Here is a 25,109-nt window from a genome sequence, read left to right as displayed (position 1 = left end):
TTTATTTTTACTGTTGCCTAAAAAAGGAATCAAACGCAATACTTACGAATTTGTCCGAAACAAATGTAACAGTTCTTTACAGGAATCATGTTCAGAGGTCTTATATGCAGCATTAGCTTGATATCACATTAGGCGAATGGTATTACAGCCTGGTATAATGCCACGCTTACGACAGATCTACGACACGTCGAAACAGCACACATTAAATGCGATGTAACCGTGGACAGTAAAAGGGTTGTTTTGAAGTGAACCCAAAAAAATCCACAATCTAAATAGGCAGGACGTAATCGGTACTGTGTGTGTGTGTGTGTGTGTGTGTGTGTGTGTGTGTATGTGTGTGCACGCGTGCGGTGTGAATGTGTGTGTGCGTGTGTGTGTGCGTGCACGCATGTGTGTGTGTATGTGTGCGCGCGTGCGTGTGTGTGTGTATGAATCAGTGAGAGATCTGGAAAACACAGAAGTGAGGAAAACATACCACTGTGCCTTCCACTTGGCTCAGGAGTGCGCACACCTGTTTCCCAGGTAAAAATCAAACTCTAATTTGATGAGGGGGGGAACCAACGGGACATTGGCCCTTCTGGGCTGGGCTTGGGTGCCCATTGGAGTAGTAATAACCAATAAGACTGGAACAAGATCGACCACGGGTCAGTTGCACCACTGACATGCACTCCAGTTACATGGCTGTGTTTACGTTCACGCGTCCACGGTAACGTCATCTTTCGCTCGTGTGAACAGCGCAGCAGCTCAGAGATGATTTTCTCTTGGCTTAAGGAAATGTCAGCGTTAGTTTTTGGCCCCGCTCTCTTCTCAGAGTAAGAGCTGGGATGAGGGTGTGGTGTTAGAATAAATGAGAAGAGAGAGAGAAAGAGAGAAACAATAAAGAGAGAGGGAGAGAGAGAGAGAGAGAGAGAGAGAGAGAGAACGTGTGAGAGAAAAACGAGTGAGAGTGAAAGACACAGAGAGAATGTGAGAGGTGTGTGTGTGTTTGTGTGTGTATGTATGTGTATAGACAGACAGATGGATAGATAGATAGATAGATATACACATAGATATAGACACTTTTATAGACATAGATATATTACACATTGTGTAATTATGTTGTATACGATGTTTAATGTAGGTCCTCTTAGTTCTTAGCTTGTCCATTCAACCATCCTCATCAGTCTGAATGTGACAAAAAAAAAAAAAAAATCCAATCCAAAGCCTTATCTAAGCCCCCCAAAAACAGGCCTTTGTCTGTAATAAAGGCCAACATTAGAGGGGAGCGAGCATTCTCCTCACTAAATGAAACTCTCTCAGAGCTGGTCTCTTTTCTCTCCGGGGTGATAATATGACTGCTATTGAAGATTTCCAGAAGCACAATTACAATAAAATGCAAATACACCTCACGCGGTGCCCACTGCCTCACCCACTATCAGCAGAGAAGCAGACGCTGAGTTTGGGCTGGAGAGTGGTCAAAATCAAACGAGAGAGGGGCTGATTAGACACACACACACACACACACAGACACGCACAAAGAAAAACTCGGAGGCAGACGGGGATTGTTTTTTTGACAGAAGGGACTATGGGAGAGAAGAATTATGCCTACCTCAGGAAATGCAAATCACACCATTAAAGCAAAGTACACAAAGAGCACAGACCGGGAGCAGGAGAAGCAGCAGTAACACGGGGAGTGGCACTGGGTGCAAATGGGACTTTTACACGTGTTGCGTGAGCGTCGACGACATCGTCGTCGCCTTCGTTTCGTGGCCTCGGCGACAGAAAAGGGGACACAAAGGTCGCGACTGAAGCCGTAGCCGTAAAGCAGAGTTTAGCTCAGCCGGGGCAACATGGGGATGCGGTCGCCGATCTGGACGGATACGGGAGCTGGACCGGTTCTGAGTCGTGCGCGTCGACAACACGCAAGGTGAAAATGTGCTGCCCCTGCTCCCACAGAGACACTCTCATCCAGACCATCTGTTAATTTAGAGTCAGACTCAAATCATCCGCCTCAGTGCCCCCCTCCCCCCTTTCTCTCCCACCCCCCCCTTCTCATCCCTTACCACTACACAGACCTCCAAGTATCTCCCCATCATATGTCCAATTAATTCTCCTCTTTCCCTGTGTCATGGCTTAAGTAAACGCACAGTGATCAAAGCCTCTTCGTCACTGTTATCTCGCCCTCAGCTGGGTCAAGGATCGGGTTCCATTTCGAGTTTACATTTGAAAGGAACTTATTTGTTTCACGACACTTTAAATCTGTATGATGAATAACTAGTTCACTGAAACTGATTTCTAATATCGGCCTTGACTGGCGTTTATTGCAGCTTCTCTTCAAAAGAAGATTTTTAAATGCTTTATCTTTGCTTTTCAGCATCTCAGGAACCAGATCTGTTCTTAAGACTGATTCTTTAAAAGTGTTATTTACAATCGCAGTCCATTGTACTGTGTTTAGTTAATGTATAGCATCAGGAGACCAAGGCAAGGAAACCAATAGGCTAAGTAAATCAGTAGATAAGTTGAGTCAGGTGTTGTAGTGGAACTAAAGCAAAAACAGCGCAGTGACAAACGGTGCTTCAGAGGACGATTTACAGTTGAGATGAGGCTACGGGGAGACGCATTCACTGCGGTGTGTGGTTAGCCTTCAGTGAAGGCTGGCTGCATTTCTGCAGGGACTGCGGCCGGAGCCACTGATGTGCACTCAGCCTGTCTCCAGACACAAACAGCACTGTAAGCCGAGTCTTTCAAAGTCAGCGTGTCTCTTTTTTCTATCTCGCCTTACTGTAATGCAGAGAAGGGGGAGAGAGAGAGAGATGGGAGAGAGAGAGAGAGAGAGAGAGAGAGAGAAAGAGACAGGGAGAGAGAGAGAAAGAAAGAGAGGGAGAGAGAAAGAGAGAGAGAGAGAGAGAGAGAGAGAGAGAAAGAAAGCAAGCAATCATATCAAAGATTAACTTACACTAGGCCAAACTCCTCAAGGATTGCATGGCCAGAAACTGAATTCCTGCATTCACACTAAATTACAGAAAAAGGGTTTTTATCTGTTTTATTTTTTTTGTTTTTGCCTAAGAGACTAAAATAATGACTAGTATTAGTTGCTATCAGCCAGAAAGTGAAGCTAGCCACCACCACCTAGCACAGTTTCTGAATAATTCCCTCTTCTTATCCTTCCACTGTTGCCCTACCTCATGCTCCGCTCCACTCCCCCCCCCCCCCCCCCCCCCCCCCCATTTTCTGTCCACACAAAACAAAATTAAAACGAGTAAATGGAAGATTATGGATTAAATATAGACTAAACAAACAAACAAACAAAAAACACGTTGTGGGCTGTTTTCTTTTCGTATTTTTGCACAAGTATAAACCACAGTGGGATTAAAAAGACTTAAAGCGTTATTTTCTGGAGCGTCTAAGTCTTCAGAGACGTATTAGTTTGTCAGACAGCTGGTTATGGCAGGGCACAATCTCCGAGGAGCAGTAAAAAGGTAGTAACAGCTTCACGCCTGGGCAGATAACGCAAGCCCAAAAATATCAATGTAGTGAGTGAATCGAAAGCTAATTATAAGCTGATTGAGAAAGATGCCGTAATGGCTGGTTTATACCTACTCATCAGCAAAACGAGGCACGAAAGGCTTGTTTGCGAGATGGCACGGCTGCCTCCACCCGTCATTAAGTTATTAAATTTGCCCGGGGCAGAGAGTAAACAACTACAGACGCTTTTGCCGCAGCCCCGATCGCTCGAGCAGTCTGACTGTTATTAGGTTATGGCGCAACTCCGACAGAAAACAAAATTACTCCACTGCGCGAGGCAGACAAGACGTATGAAGAGAAGTGTACCGGGGGGGGGGGGGAGTAGATGAATAGAAAGAGGAAAAGAAAAAAAACGAAGCGCAGGCTAGATGCCTAAAGCACTTAAGATCGAACGAAACACTAACGAGGTCGAGACTAGGGCTGGTCATGGATCGGACGGACAAATCCATGTTTATACGCTTTACGCTGGGGCGGGAAAGCACTCCTTTACAACAGCCGACAGAGAGCATCTCTTCTTGCTGTGCTACCACCTGTGATTAGTGGACGAGTGCCCGCTAACAGCCCATTCAGCAGAATCCGAATCAGAAGCGAGTCCGTTTAGTGTCAAAGTCAGACATTAGCTCTGTAAGGGTTCACCAAGGTCAGGTATTCTAAATCCTGATATACTTAAAGTGATTAAAATCTCCTTCAGGACGAAAGCAAAGTCAATAGGGTTCTGCAGTCGGTAATGACATGTTTAATCTGAGATCAATAAATGATCACGTCCATAAACACACAGCTTAAAAACGAAAAGCCCTTGGCCAAACAAGGCTGAAATGGGTATCGATTAATGGAAGTCAGACAAGTCATGGATTTCAACTGATGTGACATCACGTTAAAAAAAAAAAAAAATTCTGCGAATGTCATCAATATAGCTAATCCAGGTATATCATATTGCTGATTATATCTGATCTGGCATAGGTTTCTTTCTTAAAATCGGTTAAAGATTCGCGTAAGTGACATGACCGCTAAGATTACCGTCTGTCTTCCCTGCACTGGTCATATTTAAAGGAGACTGACGTTACACAAGGACAAACCATGTCTGAATGTAGAAAGATAGTCCAGCAAGTTCTAACACTTAAAGAGGCATCCTCTTGAACTAAACTGCCCTCTTGAATTTTTTTTTTTTTTAATGCATTAAAGCACGTGGTAAAAGTCTGAGAGCTCCACAGAACTGATGCTCCTTTTGGACCCTCTGTGAATCCAACATTTACAGATTCCCTCCGGCTTTTAAGTCATGTTGACGACTGAGCAATGGAAAGCTCGTGTGCCCTACAGCTCCCAGTGGGCACCACGCGGTGTTTAAAGACCAGGCCTGATGAGGGTGCCCAGGCATCCTCCTGCGCTACTTTCCTCTCTGCTTTTTGGGAGGTTCCTGGAGCGCACTTTGGTCTGGTTTCCTTTTATACTGAAAAAAAAAGAGAGAGGACTGTTGGTATATATTCCCCCCCCCCCCCTCTCTCACACACCCACACTCCCCCTCTCTCTTTCATAAACTTTACCTAAATGCTTGAGCTTAAGGAACCCTGCTGTGTAAATCTTTATGCAGGGAAGTTTTTCTGGTTTTGCTCCATTCTCTTCACATCTCACCTACTTTCCTTCTACAAGAAGGCAAGTTTCAGTGAGCCAAGTGGGCGTATGTGTGTGTGTGTGTGTGTGTGTGTGTGTGTGCGTGCATGCGTGTGTGTGTGTGTGTGTGTGTGTGTTTGTGTGTGTATCATGTGGTCATTTACCCTGGGGGACAGTGCTGCAAGTCTAACATGAGCTCATTTGCGAGTGATCTGTTTTGACCCTGCTGATGGTGTGGAGACTAGATGCAGCTACTCTGTATTCTGTCAGCCTTCTCTCTCTCTCTCTCTCTCTCTCTCTCACACACACACACACACACACACACACACACACAGAGGACAATCAAACACATCTGGGAGTGCATTTAGGGGACTGCAAATGAAAAAATCAAACAGGTCTCTCTATTTTCCCAGGTCTCCTCTCTTGTGTGTGTGTGTGTGTGTGTGCGTGTGCGTGTGTGCATGCGTGTGTGTGTGTGTGTGTGTGTAGTGGTTGGGGGGGGGCGATTATGCATTCATTTTTCCAGAAAGGATTTTATTAAGGCCAAGACTCCCATCCTCAGCCCTCCACCACCACCAGTCTCAGTGGAGCCACTCACCACAGGTCCCTGCTGCCCACTGATAGGAACACTAGCTGTCTGTCAGCCTGACTGATGCAAATAAAAAAAACTAGACCGCTGGGTGAGCAGGTTTTTCAGCCTTAGTTGATAACTCCGACATGTAACTCTGGACCGCTGATCCTCATGCATATGCACTTAGTACCACACAATGATTAGTTAGTGAGTAGTAGTTCATTTTTCCCTAAATGTCAATCACGAATAGTAAAAAAGAAAAGAAAAGAAAAGAAAGAAGAAGCAAGAACGTTCTGAAAATGCCATTGTTTTATGATCTTTCAAGAGAATCAGTCCTGCATCAACACAGTTCAACGAAAGTGTTAATTTCTTTCTTTGGGAGTATGAAGGTGCAGAAGAGAGACAAGCTATCGAGTTTTTCACTTGTCACCTCCTCAGAAATATTCAAGAGAAGCTGCATACAACTGCAGTGTTAATGTATTCAACTGAAAAGCATAAATATGAACACAGCTGAGACGTAGTGTGAATGTTACCACCAGTCTGTACCTGTACATAAATCAGCACAGAACTCACGTTTTTCCCTGTGGGAATGGTGCATGGCTCACAAACATTCATGTGAGGCTGATGAATGGCTTGTGTTTCTTTATTTCTACTATACGTGGTTGTGTGTTGTGAGTGACAGGGAACAGTACACACACACACACACACACATCTGCTTTATGCACAAAAACACATCAGTGAATTAAATTGAATATGTTTTCAATGCAGAAAAAAGAACAGGTATTTTCTATCAAGGACATATGAAGCCACTTCCAGAGTACAAGCCATATTGTATGGCTTTAATAAAAGGAAAAAAAAAAAGTCCTGTAATAAACTGGAGAGAGTGTGATAGTAAAATGCTTGGATCCCATTGAAGTAAAGTAAGCTTTGTTCCACCGTTTATTTTGCAGTTTATGGGTGAAAACATTTATTAGAAGGTGTTACCTAAGATTAATCCAATGGGGTATTTAATGTGACTCCAATACAAATAACTTTCAACTTCATAAATTTTATTCCTGGACAGCAATACACACATGAGGGGAAAGTAGGATGCTGCTGCATTGTTCTGAGGAAAACAAAACACTAAAAAAGTCTGGAAGGATGAGTTGAGTTTCACTGATCCAACTTGACCAATTAGCACGCTGCACATGTTCTCTCGTACCTCATGTTTTATAGAAAAGACAGCATACACCAGGATACACACACTCTGAAAGCCTTTGCTTACAAAGTAGCTTTAAACAAGATAGTGGCAATGATGAAACACACATGGCTGCACGAATAGGTTCTGAATTAGTAAGACAATTAATTCCAACACGCCATAGGTAAGGGACCATTTTAGCGCCTCCCTGGTGTATTTAATAATGTGCCAAACTGTTTAAAAAACATGACTCTGTTCTCCTTTGCAATGCCTGTTAGTAATAGATCTAAAAAGAAAACAGATGAGAAGGTACAATGTTTCTCTTACAACCTAATGTGGAAAAAAGGTGTATCACTCTACAAAGTTATAAAGTCTATATTTAATATGAAAACACAGGCTTTGTACAGATACTGCCCTGAAGTTTCGAACGGGGTTGTGTGAACCAGCGAAAAATGGATTTTACAGCTGGAGAGAAAAAAAAAAAAAAAAAAAAAACCTGTGACGAGTCAGACTGGATTAGAGTGCACCCCAAGAGTGTGCCATGATGCAGAAATCTTGTCATCCACTTCCTCAAAAAAAAAAAAAAAAAAAAAAAAAAAAGGCCCTGTGTCAGAGTCTTTTAACTTTTATGATTGTTTGACAAAGTTGACTTCAAAGGGCAGAACCTATGGCGGTGTTTGAAGCGCGTGAGAAAGCCAGGTCGGGTCGGGAGACGGGGAAAAAAAAAAAAGAGGAGAGGGAGGAGGAGGAGGAGGAGGAGGAGGCTGGAGAAAGCTCCAGACTGAGAGAGTGAAAAAGGATGGGAGATGGAGGAGTAGAGAAGGGAGCCCTTTGATCTGCAGAAGCCACATAGAGTACAAAAGAAGAAGAAAAAAAAAAAAAAAAAAACGACGGGGAGAAAGGCATTGCAAACAAGGCGTGCGTTCTATTCCCGAAGGGAGGGCATTGGGGGAAAAAAAAAAACAAACAAAAAAAAAAACAAGATGAGACAAGACTGGGATGTTTTAGTGATTCTCCGGGCTGTTTGGGGGAAACTCTTTCAGGTCTAATTCTGAAGCAATTAGCATTGAACCACCTTCCCGAGCAGACGCAGGCATTGTCTCGAACATTGTTAGCGTAAAGTAATTAGCCAAGGCAAACCCACTCGTGCCAAATTACATGATCCATTTAATTGACGAGTCAGAACCATCCATTCATCAATCTATATGAGTGTACCTCTGTCTGGGAGTGATTTGTTATTAGCGCTAAACTGTATTCCCTATTCAGACTGCAGCTGAGGGGAGAGACAGTGAGTAACCACCAGTGAATAAGAATCAGATCACGTCACTCAAGCAATCTTTGTTGTTGTGGGAAGCCAGGGTTCACATTGATCCAACAGGCACTGGCAGTATGAAGTGCTCATTTTGGAGTGACTCACCTTGAAAGAGCGCAGTATTCTGAATGATGAGGAGTTTGAGCTGGGCGCTGGTGGCTTGAAGGCCTGACTCCATGCTCTGCCGAGCCATGAGGAGGTACCGCTCCTCCATCTTACGGGAGCAGCAGGTTAGACCTTTGGGCTGGCATACCTGCAGGTCCGAACCTGGAAAAGAGAGAGAGAGAGAGAGTGTGTGTGTGTTATAATCACTAAGACAAATTGTTAATAAAGAGACAAACAAATAAAATAAACACCAATGTTGTACACCTTTGCTAAAACCTCCCGAGAACCTATTTACCTAATGAGTCGTACTACGAAGAGAGAAAAAAAGCAAACAACTTGTTTTTATTGTGGAGGGCCCTTGTACAACCTACACAGATCAAACGTCAACTCACTGAGGGTTGCGTTTAGAAGGTCTGAAATCAAACACTTGGATGTTAATTGATGAATACTAATTCATTTCTATAATTTACACCCCCCCCCCCCCCCTCCAGTTCCGTGTAGACTCAGACAGCTAGTGTAGGCTCAGATAGCTGAGAGAAGACAAAGACAACTCAGAACACAAAGTTACAAACTGTCATTTTAAGTGTGTAATCTCAGGCTTTAAAGAAAAGACAGCTGAGGAGACAAACAAGAGCATTAAGAGGAACATTTTGCACAGCAGAATCAATTTGATCGACGGAGGTAGCAGGTAATTTGTTGACCTCGTTCTGTCTGGCCATGGCTTTTGAAGGTTATTTGTCAAAAGGACATAATTGGATTCTTGGGGTTCTGTTCTGAAGGAGAGGGAGCCAGCTATCGAGGAGGAAATTTTCATTACAAGGATCCCTGAGTTCAATAAGGTACATGTATGCCTCTATCAAAAGACAGTGGCCAAGCACAAATGATTTTAATCTTAAAAATTCCGCTCTCTAAGCTAAAGAAACTAAAGGATTGGGTATGAGTTTTGTTCATTCAAAAACCAAGGTTACACACGCACACACACACACACACACACACACACACAAAAGGGGACTAATCAAAAAGCTATGAAAAGTTGAATAATTTCTCTCCAAACAGAGACTTTGAAAATCGACCCACATTTTTAAAATAAGCCTCATTTTATGTCCATTAATTCCTACTCTGATTAAAGCAGGCACAAAATATAACACAAATAATAAAAGCAAGGCTACATATTTTAATCCAAATTCGCTACGGTTGAGTCCTTCATACCAATCATTTTTTCTCTCGCTTTCCCCCCTGGTGTAAATGAAAACAATTACCTCATACGTTGACACTTGTTTTCATACATTAAAATGTAATAATATGCATTCTTCTTTTAGACAACGTCTCATTCTCTCATATATGCCAAACGCTCCCTGAACACAGAACACAGTGCAGAAGACCTGAGGGAGACAACGTGTGTCTGTATGCGTTACCTGAGGGGGGAGGTAAATGACACTGGAATGATTGATAGTGCTGTAAACAAACATCAGAGGAGTTCCATTTCTCTGGCACACGTAAACCCGGCAGGATGAGGGATGGGTATGAAAAGAATGGTGCCGGGGTGGGGGGGGTGGGGGGGTGTGGGGGTTGGTTGGGTTGGTGAGGGGTGAGACGAGAGAGAGGGACGGTGAGAAGACAAACTTGAAGGCGTCAGAAAGATAGTCTAATTGGAGACTAACTTTGCACAACTACCTGTGGAACTAATTAAAGCACAAAATTCATCGGCCGAGGGAACAAACATTGATGAAGCTGAATGGAAAGCCCACAAATGGAGGTTAAATAATCAACAAGAAAGTTGATTTCATTTAAAGACGGAAAGGTGTGTGGGGGCTGTTACGAAGAAATGATAGGTTTCCTTTTAAATTATAAATAGTTAAAAGCTTAGCTTTAAACTATTTAAGTTCTCTTCATACTCTCAAAACGGGTATGGTTCTTTACAGAGGGATTATAAAAGATGTCTGAAAAAATATATATATGAAAGAGGAGACATTTGGCAAAAAAAAAAAAAACGCTTTGCACAGTGCAAATTAAAACTGATTTCATTTAAATAGTAGAACTTGCACTAGCACATAGAAATATCTAGGATACCAGATAAATTGATGTTCCACTGCAATTTTCTGAAGAAGGAACAGAGCAATATAATGAAAAAAGGTGACAAAAGGAGGGAAGTCAAAGAATCTCTTTCAGACAGCTCGACAGACAACACACACACACACACACACACACACACACACACACGCAGACACACGCAGACAGACAGACAAAACCTTAAGTCAGACATATTCTGTCACACTCAGCTGCCTGGGCTTTGGCACAAAACAGAAACATAATGAGAGAGAGAGAGAGAGAGAGAGAGAGAGAGAGAGAGAAACTCGCATCTCCATCATACGACACCTTTTTTTATTCACGCTGACAGGCCTAATATCCTAAATCAATACCTGTAAAGAACTCGTGACAGATATGATCAAACTAATTTCAGATTGCAGGGGTGAAAATATTAAGCCGTCAATAGTGGAGCAGAGGGTGGAAAAAAAGGAGCAGGTATGAAAAGGGGGCAGAGGCAGGCGGATTTAGTAATTATCTTCAGCAAAACAGACAATTTCATCTGCCTGTCTGCCGTTTGCCAATGATAAATGTATTTCATTAGGGGGAGAAGTTCAACTCTTTTGCGGCGGAGGAAAAATGTGAAGGACTCTACAGGGGAGAGACTATTCCCAATAGAGGCAAACAAACAAACAAACAAAACAAACAAAAAAAGAAAATCACATTCCATAAATAAAGACTGCTCAAAGAAACTGACGTGAGCAGTTACTAGACAGAGTCTCAGTGGGAGACTGCAAAGACTCACTGCTTTGACTCGCGTGCTGTTTTATACCCACTGAATCAGCATGGCTCTCCTTCTCCTCTATTAACTTTCACAAATGTCCTCTGTCCTCTTGCTCTCTGTAACCAAGTCTGAGAGCTGTGCAGCATCTCAAAAGTATTGTAGTTCTCTCTCTTTTTTTTCTCCATTGTCTGTTTATCCTGTGATCCCAAACCAAGTCTTACTTATTCCCCAGTTGTCAGGAGCTATTCAAGGCTATATTCCCTTTCATCTTTTGTTTTTCTTTCACTCCTCCACCTCTTCCAAAAATATTGCCCGTTTTTTTTTTCTCCCAATCTACGACTGCTCCCCGGGAGTCTCTTCCCAGTTTGAAAACAGTTTTACGCACATTGGAAAAGCCCGAAAATGTAAAAGCACACACACACACACACACACACACACACAAAAAAACACTTTAATGAAAGCAGTCGCAGTTTGCTCAGGATTCAGAGCGATGGCATTAGTAATTGTTACAGCTCATAACGTTTCACTGAGTCCCTCTCAGTGCAGTTCCCTTCAGTCCTTTTCAATTTCTCGCCTCCTTTCCTCTCCTGCCTTCCTTCCTTTGCACGTCTTGTCTTTTCCCTGTCCTTCAACGATCCTCCGTTCATTTCTTGGCTCTCTCCTACAGTCCCCTAACTCCCCTGAATCTCCTCCCATCATGCTCCAGTGTTGCCTTTGGCCTGAACTCTGTGAAATTCACAGTCAGAGCGGAGATGAGAACACGACAGCTCTGGCTGAGACGCACTGAGGGCTGCGTATACATCTTAACAACCCCCACCCCCCTTTACCCCAACACCCGCACACCCACCCACCCAATCCACAAACAAGCCTGGAGACAAAGCCTCTGCCTGCCTGCAAAACCATGTTTCTCAGCTCCAATTATAAAGCTATGAGCATGCAACTTTAATGTAGGCAGTGAGTGAGAAACAAAAGTCTGCGTTAAGATGTAGAATGTGTTAAGAGGTCGTCATTAGAGGAAATGAATTATAGATCAACCTCAGTGAGGTCAGTGTGAATCCTGATAAATCTCTTGGGACTCAGGCAAAATTCGAGAGTCATACAGTGAAGTAATTGAACATAATTAAACCGAATTTTTAAAAAAAAGTAAGAGACTAACTGAAAAGAAAATCATTCGGCATAAAACGCAGAGATACTTAATGCTCTACGTTTTTTCCTCTAGCGCCAGAAAAAAAAAGACTTCAAATCTTAGAACAAATTATTTCTGAGTAATTAAACTGTGAAGTAAAATAGAGACAAAAAACCAGCAGTGAGCAGAAACTCTTACATTGACACATGTGCCCTAAAAATATATTCTGGCATGGAAGCCTTTAAAAAACGAAACAAGAAAACAACAGGCGTATAAAAATCTATTCCTGAAGGAGGTGAGTAAGGGCTTGATTGTGATGATTCATGTTGGTTGACGGACAGGGACGTCTATCTAGTCCTGACCTTGCTGACCTTTTTCCATCTCGTTTGCATGAAGAGTCGCTGTTGAGAGCAGAACCCAATTCACATCTCTCCGTTCTCAGCCCCCACATCCCAGAACAGAGCATCCCCACAGCCAGAGCTGGCCCCTGTTCTAACTGCATTAGTTGTTCTGGGTTAATTGTAATACAAATGCTTTGTTTGGATTAAAGATATAAGCATTCAATTTCACTTTATCTGTCCCTCTCTCTCTCTCTCTCTCCTTGCATCCTCCCTCCCATCCACCCACACACACACACACACACACACACCTCAATTACAAACCAGGGGTAAAAAAAGGGAAAAAAACGTAAAACTCTGTTGAAATAGTTCAGCTTGAGTAAGAGTCATTTTAAGTGACTAGTCGATTGTCGATTGATTTTTGGAGAGAGGGGAGTCCATAAAACAAGTCTTGAAGAACAGTTTAGCACAAAGGTGCCTCTGAGACAAAAAAAAAAAAATCTCATTAATGCTGTCAGCCTCTCCCTATGGTCAACAGATTATACTGATGCATCTGCAGTGTTTTTAAATATATGCAGACAGAGAATGAAAGAGTTAGGGAGAGAGAGAGAGAGAGAGAGAGAGAATTCCGCTGCCTTTTTTTTCGTTTTTCAATCACAGGCATTACATGCAATATGGTCAGAATTCAGTTGAATTTTCTCAAGGCTCTGTTATCTTCGTAACAGCCCCCTCCAACTTCTCAACCATACATACACTAAACATCCATCTACCTCCTCAAGACATAGTCGGCTGGGCACGCTCTGTCTGTTTTTACCCTGCTCTCCCGCAGTAACCAGCCATCCCACACAGATGTCAGTCAAGACTCCAGAGGATTGTTCATGGAACCAAGACAAATCAATGCACTATCATCATGCTATGGCTCTAGATTGATGTTTTTCCTCCCTCTGTGTTAAGGTCCAGTGCAGCCGTTGTTAGATACTCAGATCTCAGAGAGAGAGAGAGAGAGAGAGAGAGAGAGAGAAAGAGAGAAAAAGAGTGGAGCTTTTTAGTTTCTGTTTTCAATGTCATCAGAATCTGACAGGAAAATTCCACCCACTAAAGAATCCACAGTTAGTAGATGTGACAACAGTAACCTGCCTTTAATATTGCTGATGGGCAAAAAAAACAAAAAACTTATTTTCTCAGGAATGAAATTTTTCCTTACAGGAAAAAAGGCACCGTTTGTAGAATTGATTTTGTTGCAAACAAATTCTGACTTGAATTTATGGTGAGGGCTTTGGCCAGAGAACCTTTCATTGTGGGGTTTTTTTTTCCTCTCCATAAAAATGTCTATGTTCCTGTTCTATTGTGTAAATGTATAGTTTAAAAAGGTCCAAAATCACTGCTTTGTTCAGAGCAAACCCCTTTTGTGTGACATCATCTTGTTTGTGAAAAATTTTCATATTGTTATATGGCCTTTTTATTGATATTACATCAAGCATAGATATAAGGCAAGGAAGTCTGCCTGCTCAGACAGACAGACAGACAGAGCTGAGGGAACCTGGTGGGGGGGGGGGAGCTATGAAAAGGCCAAGATGTTGAGTTAACAGACAATAGGACATACTGGCAAAGAATGAAGAAAGAAAACACTAAAGAAACCGAGCAACACAGTAAAAAAAAAAAAAAAATCCCAAAAGCAGCCAGCGTTTGCGAAATCTCTCGGTGGAATCAGGGGCAATAACAAGGAGGTGACAGAGAGGCTATAGGGCGTGCAACTGCTCCAATTTCCAATTAACATTAAGGTTGTCCAAATTCATTTCCAACTTCAAGGCCAGAGACGTGAACAGAGTTTGAATGCGGTCTGCAGTCAAATAGAAAACGCTTCGTCCTCAGTAACCCTAGTCTCCGCTGTGTGAAGGCGCCCATCGTAGTCTTCCGCTTTCACATCGAGCAATGGCAGTTCAAATTGAGTCCACGCTGACAGCACAAACAATGATTAGCCTTCGTCTCCTGAGACGTCGTTCGAGATGAAGCACTGATATTAAAGACTATGAAGTCGGTCGGTCAGAGTCCGTATCTCAACGCAACCCAGACACACCACCTTGCTGGTAATTTCCATCAATTTCCAGAAGCAGTGACAGGTGCTACTCACGTATTAAGAGCACACGCTCCATGGCTGTTGCTCTGACAATTCCACCGGCAGGCACTTATATTACTAACGTATGACATGACCCGGGATCACCCAATTAACTTTTTGAGCAAACTGTGTTTCAACTGCGTGAGGTGGTATCAATTTACATAATGAATCGCAATGCAAAGCAGCAAGCCTAGTCATACCGCTAATTATTATGTAGAGCGTGAAACCAAAAATCCCCAGACCTCAGGAGATTAGCAAAGACTTTTCATTGCCTTGAACCAAGCTGCTTGATATAAGCATCTGTTTAGACCAAACGCCTCTTTTGAAGAACGATAACATTTCAGTTCTCCGAGGCATCCGGTAAAACAAACATGACTTTGCTTTTACACCATATAGTATAGGCCATGGCGATGAGGCCATGTTTATACATAAATAAGTTTGTTTAAGTCAATTTGTCAGGGAGAATTCTGTAGAAAGAAGTGAACTCGACCTAATCCTCAGAAGCAATAGACTGTATTGCAATCTCACTGTATAAAAGAGGAATGAAAACTAGTAAAATAAATTGATCTTTAAATTCAAACTGTCAGGGTCGTCCCCAGGAATAGTAATATCCCTGTGTGCCCAGAGTATGTTCCATTCGGTCACCCACTGAAAGATCTGATGAGGAAAAAAAAAATAGATATACATGCTTAATTAAGCGATTGTGTTTGGTAATCTATTTATTTTCGCTTCGATAACATCTTAAAACCATCATTCTAATTTAGATCTGTTGCTACATGGTGGGAATAGAGCTATAAAATGTTGATATTCACCCAGTCCATGCCATGGCTCCATATGCAAGGTATGTGTAAGCTCCCTTGCCCCAGTTGTGAATCATTTAAATTGCAAATACAAAGACTGGAGAAAAGGGACATTACCCTGTTTAAGTGTCCCAGCGAGAAGGTCATTTCAGACTTATGGGCTTGTCAAGACCACAGAAGTAAAGCGTTGCCTTCTCTGAAATAGAGGATCATTCCATTCCTCAGCAGCAGGAGACTAATCTGATACTTTGTTGGATGCAGATTGGAAAATGTGGCTAAGATACCAAGGTTAGCCCATAGCTGCACAGCATCTAATGACATACACTACACAACACACACACACGCACACACACATGCACACACATACAATGAAACTGTCAGTAACTCATGTCATGATGAACCTCTGGCAAAACAAATTACACTCCGCAAATAGGAAGTCCTAAAATTCAATATCCTTGCACCTAAATTATGAATGTACCTCAAAAGAAGCGCAATGGAAACTGTCCCCACTATCTAAGTGGTTTTAATTTAGTATTTTAAGGTCAGCAGCTAGGGGAGGAGAAGGACGCAAGGTTTGACTAATGGGTTAAGAACTGTGACTATGTGTGGTAGCTAACTTTTTTTGTAAACAACGTTTTTAAATAAAGAGAGAAATTAATATGTTAGGGAGGATGTGAAATAGTGCAGGCTTTTTCTGAGTTGCTTTTGTTCTGTTTTTATTTTGTTTTGGTTTTTTTGGGGGGGGGGGGGGAAGAGACAATTTCTGTTGTAGAAGAAAAGTGTGGAGGCTAGCTCTGAAAGCAACATAACAGCAACACAAAAACATTCTCTGGGGAGCAGCTGGAGTCTTTCAACACAATTTCTGTTTTGAGGAGCCAAACAAGCCCCAGGTTTTTTTTTTTCCCCATCTTCTTCCTCTTCTTCTTTTTCTTCTTATCCTTCTTCCTCTTCTTCTTCATTGTCTCCAGAAATTTCACCTTAAACAAGACTACCAGCTTTTGCAGCTCAGTGCAGAGAACCTGTCATAGATCATTTCAATCAGTTCACCCTATCTCCTCAGCTCACTCTGCTGGGAAATGTGGCAAATCTTATAAAGTCAGAAATACAATTTAACTGCTGCTACACAACAGGCAGTTCACACTAGTTAGAAGATGAGAAATACATTTACAGTCCTTCTTGGGTAATTTTTTAAAGCTCTTTTCCCCCAAAGCTGACAATCCACAATCTGTCCCTTGATGTGCTGAGGAAGTAGGTGTTTCAGTTGCTCAGCCAATGCCTGGAGAACCATGATTCAGTCAAACAAGATTCCATGGAGAAAACCAAGAAATGTTTAACTAAATAATAAATAAATAAGCAAGAAAAGGTCCCTATTTCCAGCCAAACAGTGACACTGCAGTGATTTCAGCTTTCTCCACCAAACCATCAAACGATGGATTTGTGTGCTATTTCAGTAAGTTTGATTATGTTCATGCCATATTTTGACAAAAGCAATATAAGGGTCTCTACTATCCTCATTTTAAAATTTAAAAAAAGTGCATGTGGCTGATTAAAAAAAGCAACCAATTAACATGTAAGTGTTATTTAAATCAACAAATCAGCATGGGCTTCAAACAAACGAGATTATACATTCAGATAAGATCTTGAGGATGGTTTACACGCTTCTCAAAAGATTGATATTCACAAGTGAGGCTTGTATCTTAACGTTTAATCCACTCCGTTTGCGCTTTCATCTTCAGATAAATCAGAGCTATTATGGATATACAAGCCCTTGGGTTTACACATAGTCCTGTGGAGATTAACTGAATAAAACGATGTTTATATTTTGCTTCCACTAGTACCAGTAGGCGAGAGTTTAGCGAGTTACTTCCCTGATTACCATCTTTCATTTACATCAGTGCGCTACGCAGGCACGATGGAGACACATTATCGAAGTATATTTACCTGAAACAGGAGTTTCTGGTGCCCACTTCATTCCAGGATACAAAAACTGAAAGGAAGAGCGAACTTCTTGGCAGTTGGGCACTTGGCCGTTAGGACGAGAGGACGGCAAGAACAGAGCGCACAGGATCAGCGCACCTGAGAAACTGAGTCCAGCCATGACTAAATTCCGGTATTTGCTTAAAATTGATACAAGGATTGTAAATGAAGTTTTCACCACGTTCGCCGAAGAGAAACAGATTGTAACAGACCTCAAAATTCAAGAGATGTTAAAACTGCAAAATCGTTCGGTGTTCCTTCGTGAGTCATAGCTCGCATTTCATCTTTGCCCTACAAAGTCGACAGTTATTACAGATATCAGTTTGGTCTTCTCAACAGCCACAAAACTTAACATCTTCCTCCCAAGTCCCCTCATTCACTCACATGCTCACGCTGCACGCGACGTCAGTTAATCCACGTTGCGCGTCAGTTTCCCAGTCGCGCGTGTGCTCTTAAAACCCCCTCTCACTTACATTGGTGTCAGTTGATGGGCTGCTATAAGGTTGAGCAGCGCTGCCGCCCTCTGGTATACGCCAATAGGCTGCACAACCTGTACGTTCCTGGTGAATTTGAGCGCTGCGTACCAGCATGAAGATCTCCCGAATCTGCGGTGTAGCTCACCGGCCAAACTGAATTTAACTAAAATTAGGGAACAATCCCTTAAACTGGGTCTGTGGTTTTTAACGAGTATTGTATTTCACCACATAAATCGATTCAGTTGAGAGAATGTGCGGAGATATTCAAATTATTTAGTGTCCATCATGTCATGTGATGAAGCTTATTTCTATGAACCAAAACTGCGCTTCGTCCATGAACTTTTTGCCTCTCCTCTAATGCCATCTGGTGGTACGTACAATTATTGCATCGCTGCCTAAATTTCAAATCAATCCCAGCCATTCTTCAGCAACAGATTTTAAAATAGCAATTTCAGAGGGAAAACAACCAACAAGGATGATGTCCGTTTGCAGTACGATTTATTAAGTTTTTCAATCTAAAAAGTGGATTACAAATACAGACTAAAACAGAGAAAACTCTATTAAAAGTTCTGAATTCTGCAGCTCAAAACATCTGGCGGATTACAGATGGATACCGTGCAATTTTTCATTTTAGACTTTGGACATTATTAAAATTGCAGAGTCATCCACCCGAAAACAGCAAGACACAAACTGGCATGCAAGGGAAACTTTCCAACAGATCCATTTGAACACAGCACAGGACAGAAGACAGTTGTGACAATTTTCAACATAAGACAAAAAAAACAAACAAACAAGAAAAACAATTGTTGCTACAGTTCCCCCCCCCCCCCCCCCCCCCAACCACGCATGTATCACATTATCCTTTTAGACCAAATAAAATACAAACAGAAAATGCTTATTTTAAATGAGGTTGCGTTTATCCCCATCACGGCGAGTTTTGCATGGATTTGCACAGCACAGAAAAAAAACTGAAAGCTGGAAGCAAACCTGCAAAACTTGCTGTAAATGAAGACGACGGCCGTATCCTCCGCAGAACGATGAAGGTGGGGCGGCAGGGGGGGGTCTGGCAATACTTGAAGTGCACACACTGCAGTAGACACACCAATACTACCTGCACTGTGAGCACTTTGGAACTGCCTAAACAATACACCAGGGGGGCTATGCTAGAATATCTAAAGCAGATGCATTTTCCAACCAGCTCAACAGAGATACCAATCCCTTAGTGATTTCAAAAACCCTTTTTTTCCTCAAAAAGAAAAACAGAAGTACAACCAGTTTCTCCAGCCAGAAGGAGCACCTAGGGCAGTAGGCACTAAACTACTTCACTAACTACACTAGATGCACCTTAGCAGGAGGAACAGTGCTGTGGAGTGACTGTGTTAGGATAGAGTCACGATGCTTCCTGAGGTCAAAGTGCAGATTCTCTGAAGATCCTTTCTGAATCCCAGGAGCTCCTATAACAAAGAGGAACAAGGCATCAAAAGACATATTTTAAAGATACGTCGGTGGATTTAAATGACATCAGAAAATGACTATAGTCACTATAACATTAAGATTATTTAGAGGACTCAGTAAACAAATCAGATAGTACAGGTACAATAAGTCTGATATGGTTGAGATGTGATGTGAAGCAAGTGAAAACCAGAGATTGGAAATAGAAAGTAAAAGAGCACCCCCACCCCCAAAGCATTCTGAGACAAGATCTGCTTCACAACAGTTTTGACTTCAAGGGTTAGTCTTCTGAAAACAGACAAATATTAGGACTTTCAAAATTATCATTTCTGAGACACTCATCGAGACCAATCACCATCAATATCTCAGTATGCTCAGTATTCTTTGCATGTGATACTGTTACAAAGGGCTCTTCTCTACTTAAGCCTCGAAAATGGGCGTCCACTGTAAAACAATACTGGACGGATTTCAATAATGGCTGATGGTTTTGATAAGCCTGCACTTAAGTCACTCACTTCAAAAATACTAAACTAATTTTATGTAAATACTACATTACAAATGGTCCATTTAATGTTAGTAACTCACAGGATTAAGAAATTAGAATAAGCTGGAACAAATTACAGTGTCATGTAAAAACTAAAAAAATGAACAGTTGACCTTCATACATTCATCCACAACCGCTGAAATAATTATTTTAAGATGTTGTTTAGGAAAAAAAATCTATTTGGAACTCGTTTAAATTGCCCTTCGTTTGCCAGGATTCTGACAGCCTTTCATTCAAATGAACAAACGGTAAATATCAACACAGTTGCAGCTTTTTGTCATCAGGTTAAAGGAAATATTTTGTAGTGTTAAGATAATTAATAAAAATGTATCAATCAATAAAACTAAAACATGCTGCGTTAAAATACTGTGAAAGTTCTGTATTCTTCCTTATTAGTTTGTGAAGCCTCGACTGTCACAAGGAATATAACGAGAAAGATCTTAAAAGCGCTTTATTCAACGGCAACAACGTAATCAGTTCAGTGCGTTTTGCCATTATGGATACATGGAAATTTACAAGAGAACCGCCTCACTGATGTCAACGTAAAGAAAAAGACACAGTGGCGTTTACTTTAATATAAACAGCGCAATACAAACCACTATTAAGATGTGTGTACAACGTGGTACCACATCTCTGTTCATAGGTTTTGACCTGTCCAATGCGAGTGGAAGGAGAGGATGTAGGCGCCATGTGAAATTCAAACTTGGAATTACGGATGAGTTCAGTCAATTCACTGGGTCAAAACGTGAAAGCGATCAAACTGACATTTGGGAGCTGATAATACACCTGATTTTCAAAGACTTGTGGCCAATTTAGACTTGGCTGCTGATGTTTTGTGTTGCAATTTCTCAGGTAACTTTCTGAACTATCATTAACGTAGCCACTTTAGCTTTACTGACGTAATGGCGATAAACGACATTTATATGGTCATAGTCCGCTCTAATTCGACTGAATCGAACAGGTGCAGAACAGGACAATTTAGGTTCATTCAAATATTTCATCCTTGTTAGTACTACCAAGGTAGATTAAGTGTAAAATGAGGTTAGCTGGAAGTCGAAATAGTTAGCAGGAGCTATATTTCAATAACTCTAAGTTAATTCTAATTCTGATCGCTGTACATCAATCTGCGCCTCCTACAATGAAATTAAAATACAAAGCTTCGAATAAAAATCACCCATCTCCTTGAAATTAAAATCCATCTTATTAAACCCACTGACCAAACTGTTTGCTAGCTTCCAAGCTAGCCCACACAAAGCTTGTCCACAGTGTACAACGCAGCCACAGTCTCAAAGTTTTTTAAGGGCTTTTGAGCAATCAAGGCAAAAACATGCGGTAACTATAAGTGATGACTACTACTTTGGTTTAGAAAAATACGAGGAGACTTGGAGCTAAATTTTAAATGTATATTACCTCAAAGTTGTTTTGAATCTTCAGGTTCGAAGAGGTTTACGAAAGAGGCGCGAACGTGCCGTCATGTGATGGGCCTCTGCTTGTAGACTCCCCAACATAAACCCTCCGAACTTCAGGCATGGGAACCACATCCGCTAGAATCCAAATTTGCATAGGCTAATTAATATGGAATCTTATTTTTAATCTTCTAATTGGCTAAAATCAAACGAAACAATTTCTCTACATCGACAAACAATGTATTTTTGAGCGTAAATTAAAAACAATATGTTTTGCACAAAATTGTACGTAACCTAGTCTCTATCTTTGGTAAACCATAGTGGGTTTTATAATGTAAATACGAAAACCTTTCGAGTTAAAAAAAAAATGCAAAGAAAAATATTTTATACAGATCTTCAAATAAACTATTTTCTGAGTTTATAGTAAGTTCTCTTTCTGCAGACGGAAAAATTGTGTACCCATTTCGAAATAAAACTGATTATTTTATACGCAACTGGTGTTACTGCACTAGTACAATTCCCGCTGTTGCTGGACTACTTGAAAAAGTTTGACTTGATGACAAGGTAGTAACCGACCGTAATAATAAAAAAAAGAGTGCTCTTAAGTGCTATTAATAGCCAGTTGGTTTGTGAAATGTTCAAGTTCCTAGTTCCTTTCCGATTTTTTTTTAAATTTAAAATAACCTGGTATGACACTAGCTGTGCCTTGGCTTTCAGGAAAAGTAAAAAGTACATACCTGCCTGCTATGGGTGGTTACTGAAGTGGCAGTTGCAACGCAACAAACAAACCTGGTGGTATATCCTAAACGTTCAGACAACCACATACCTTGCCGCGCAGATGTTTTCTGCTCTGGTCGCTACTCTAAAATGATAACAAAAAGTTATGTCATGCATGTAATTGTATGAGCATCTTTTTGTTGAGGGTTTTTTTTTTTTCGACGTGGGGGTGGGGTGTAACCAGAGAAGACATGATGCAGGAATCACATTATCTGTAGGCTATTTTCGACCCCCATGTTCTCTACACTACTTGTGTTACCTCTTTGTTTTGAGAACATCTGTTTTCAAAAGTAGACGTACCGGAAGTAAATATAAGGTTCTACTTAAGTAGAATGTATAAGTAGGTTACATACCGCTTCTTGCTTTTAACCGTCTTCTATCCGGTGGCCAGAGAGCCCCAGAAGGCTGTAGTGACCTCTAACCCTTGTAAACCCTACCCCCACATCTTACACAAATTTAAGCGGTCTGAAGTAGAGCCATTGTATTTGAAAGCTTCAAAGGCACAATTTCCTTCAGCATTCCCGCGTATTTTTTTTTTTAGGTCACATTACTTATTCATCCTCGTCTTTGTCTACTCGTTTATTCGCTTATTAGCTGATTATTTATACGACAATTTATTGTCAAGCATTCCTTTAAAAACAAATGAGTGGATATAGGAAGCACTTAGCTGTGACATTCTTTAGGTTAATAAACATGAAACTTCCATGCGACGACTTTTTTCCCCCCAGACAGAATTCCTCAAACCTTTGAACTCTAACCTACTTTCTGCTCTGTCAGAACCATTACCACGTCAACATATTTGTTTATTTGAAATTATGATTTTCTAGTATCCTTTGAGTTAGCCAGTGTAACTCTGAATAGATGCTGCTGCGGTTCTAAAATTAAAACTATACATTTGTGTATAATCATCTTCACGTGGACTAGAGTAAATTTAAGCTCATCTTTGGATGTGAAAAAGAAATCTGTAAAACTTTTCCCGTTTGAACCCATCTTTGGATTTGAAAGAGATCTGTAAAACATTTCCTGTTTGAAGTTTCCAGCTTTAATTATAGTAGACGTGCAGGTGTGCTTGTTGAACAGATTCAAAACAATCAGGTTTGTTATTGTTGATATCTTTGTGTATTTGTTTTTTGCAGCTGGCTGAATTCTCCTGCTATTTCAAAGACATGTCCTGCTACAAGGACACTGAAAACTCAAGTCTCTATTGACGTGTTAGCGGAATCAATATAGTTTTTTAACCTCAAAAAAAAAAAAGATTACTTGTGACACTCATGTTGTAAATGATCTTAGTTTTTAGCTAACTATGTTTATCAGAGATGTGCATCAAAATGTAAACAATTAAGTGATTTTTTAAGCTGTTGTAATGTCAAAAATGGATCAAATTGAACACAAGAGGTTAGTCACCACAGCACTGCACCGCACCATATCAAATACTTCAACAATCCTCTTGTTAAAGTTACGCAAGCAGAATCTGTTTTCATGCTGTTAATCATTCTCAAAATACTTCACTTTTACATTATAGTAAATTTCGCCCATGGCTAAAATGATTTGAAAGAAGCTTGTGAAAAAACATATTTGTTAAACTTCACATAGAACTTCTAGGCAAAAGGTTGTTTAAATTTTATGTCTGGTGTGTCTTTCAATTTGCCTCTTTGTGTTATACATAGTTTAAATTATATATATATATAAATCACTTACTTTTTCTTTATTTCCTGTCCTTTTTGTAAATACTCTACACTTGCATTGTGCTTCAGATAATCACATTGTTAAGACTACTTGATCCAAGCTCTACTTTATTTAACAATGATGCTGATTAGAATTGAACAATTTTACTTGAACTATGTACATAAGCCAAGAATGTTATATTATCACGCTTAACCTATTAAGACAAACTAAAAACCAAATAAATGACCCATTCGAATGGTTTGAAACACTGATGGCAGGGCTGACCTTTTAAAGCTCTTTTGTGAGTACATTATCACGATGGTCTTTGCATATTCCACAGACAGACATGAATGTGATCATTACTGATAACTAATGGCAGAGATGTCTGTCAAAATAAGGACGCGTTTTCTGTAAGACGTAAATGATGAGATCTGTGTGCAAGAACCCCGTTTTAAATAATGAACAATACAACTGTTTTCAAAATTCCCGCCGTTTTCTTGTGCAGTTTATGAAACATGATCGAACCCCCCCCCCCCCCCGACGCAAATACGCCAGGCCTACACAGAGGAAGTCTACCATTGCCCCAAGAATTCAAACAGGGGCTATGGTTTAACACATGCGCAAGCGTAATGGCTCAACATATACAAACGCCTCTAAGAGAAATCAGTCCACGGGCTTATATCTATGTACACTAGGGGGAGCTGATGATAATGCTGTGGGATTTGGATACGTTCAGCAAAATCTATAAGCTAGTTAATAACGGCCCAATTTTTCTGTATTCTTTAAACCCTTTGCGTAATTTCAGACGAGAATCTAGTTGATTTTCGGCATATAACAGGGACACGGATAATATGAGACATTCAAGGTCTTGTTCAATTCATCGAATGAGCTTGCAAAGTAATATTTTATCTCAGTGCTCTTAAAATGTCGTAAATTGAATAGAGTGGCAACACTTACTATTGTTTTCATTGGTTTGTTTTCCACTTTGAAATGATCTTCTCCATGGCGGTTTTAAGTTAATACAAAACCAGCATAGTAACCTAAGCCAGTCCAAGGAACTTTGACGACCCACATCCAATCTAGATACGTTCAATAGCGTCAACAGGTGGCGGCATGCGCCTTAGAGACGGTTTGGTTAAAGCATGCAATATAGGAACCGCTAAACTTCATTTGTCCTATATCTCTTCATTCACACTACAACAAGAGCTGTATTAGCCTCCTTTACTTAGATCACATTGCTGCTATCCACCAGTTCACTCAAAAGAATCAGCCATACAGCTTTGGCCCGATCCAGTCTGTAAACTGGCACCGCACGTAAGAGTTTTTTTTCTCCCTAATGGTCGGTT

At 41.0% G+C, this 25,109-nt stretch overlaps 1 protein-coding gene across 1 annotated transcript in view; it reads right to left on the bottom strand.

The window, feature by feature from the left end:
* The window catches only part of gpc3 (glypican 3), a 95,130-nt gene extending 77,566 nt beyond the window's left edge, over positions 1-17,564 (bottom strand). Inside the window, exons 1-2 of the mRNA XM_030765566.1 lie at positions 17,408-17,564; positions 8,278-8,439 (exon numbers count right to left, since the gene is read on the bottom strand). Coding sequence (XP_030621426.1) covers positions 8,278-8,439; positions 17,408-17,564 — 319 coding nt within the window. The remainder of the gene's footprint in view (positions 1-8,277; positions 8,440-17,407) is intronic.
* Between the last annotated feature and the right edge of the window lie 7,545 nt (positions 17,565-25,109).

Source organism: Chanos chanos, chromosome 2 (genome assembly GCF_902362185.1).
Source record: "Chanos chanos chromosome 2, fChaCha1.1, whole genome shotgun sequence".
Taxonomy (NCBI): Eukaryota; Metazoa; Chordata; class Actinopteri; order Gonorynchiformes; family Chanidae; genus Chanos; species Chanos chanos.
This window is presented reverse-complemented; position numbering and strand designations above follow the sequence as displayed.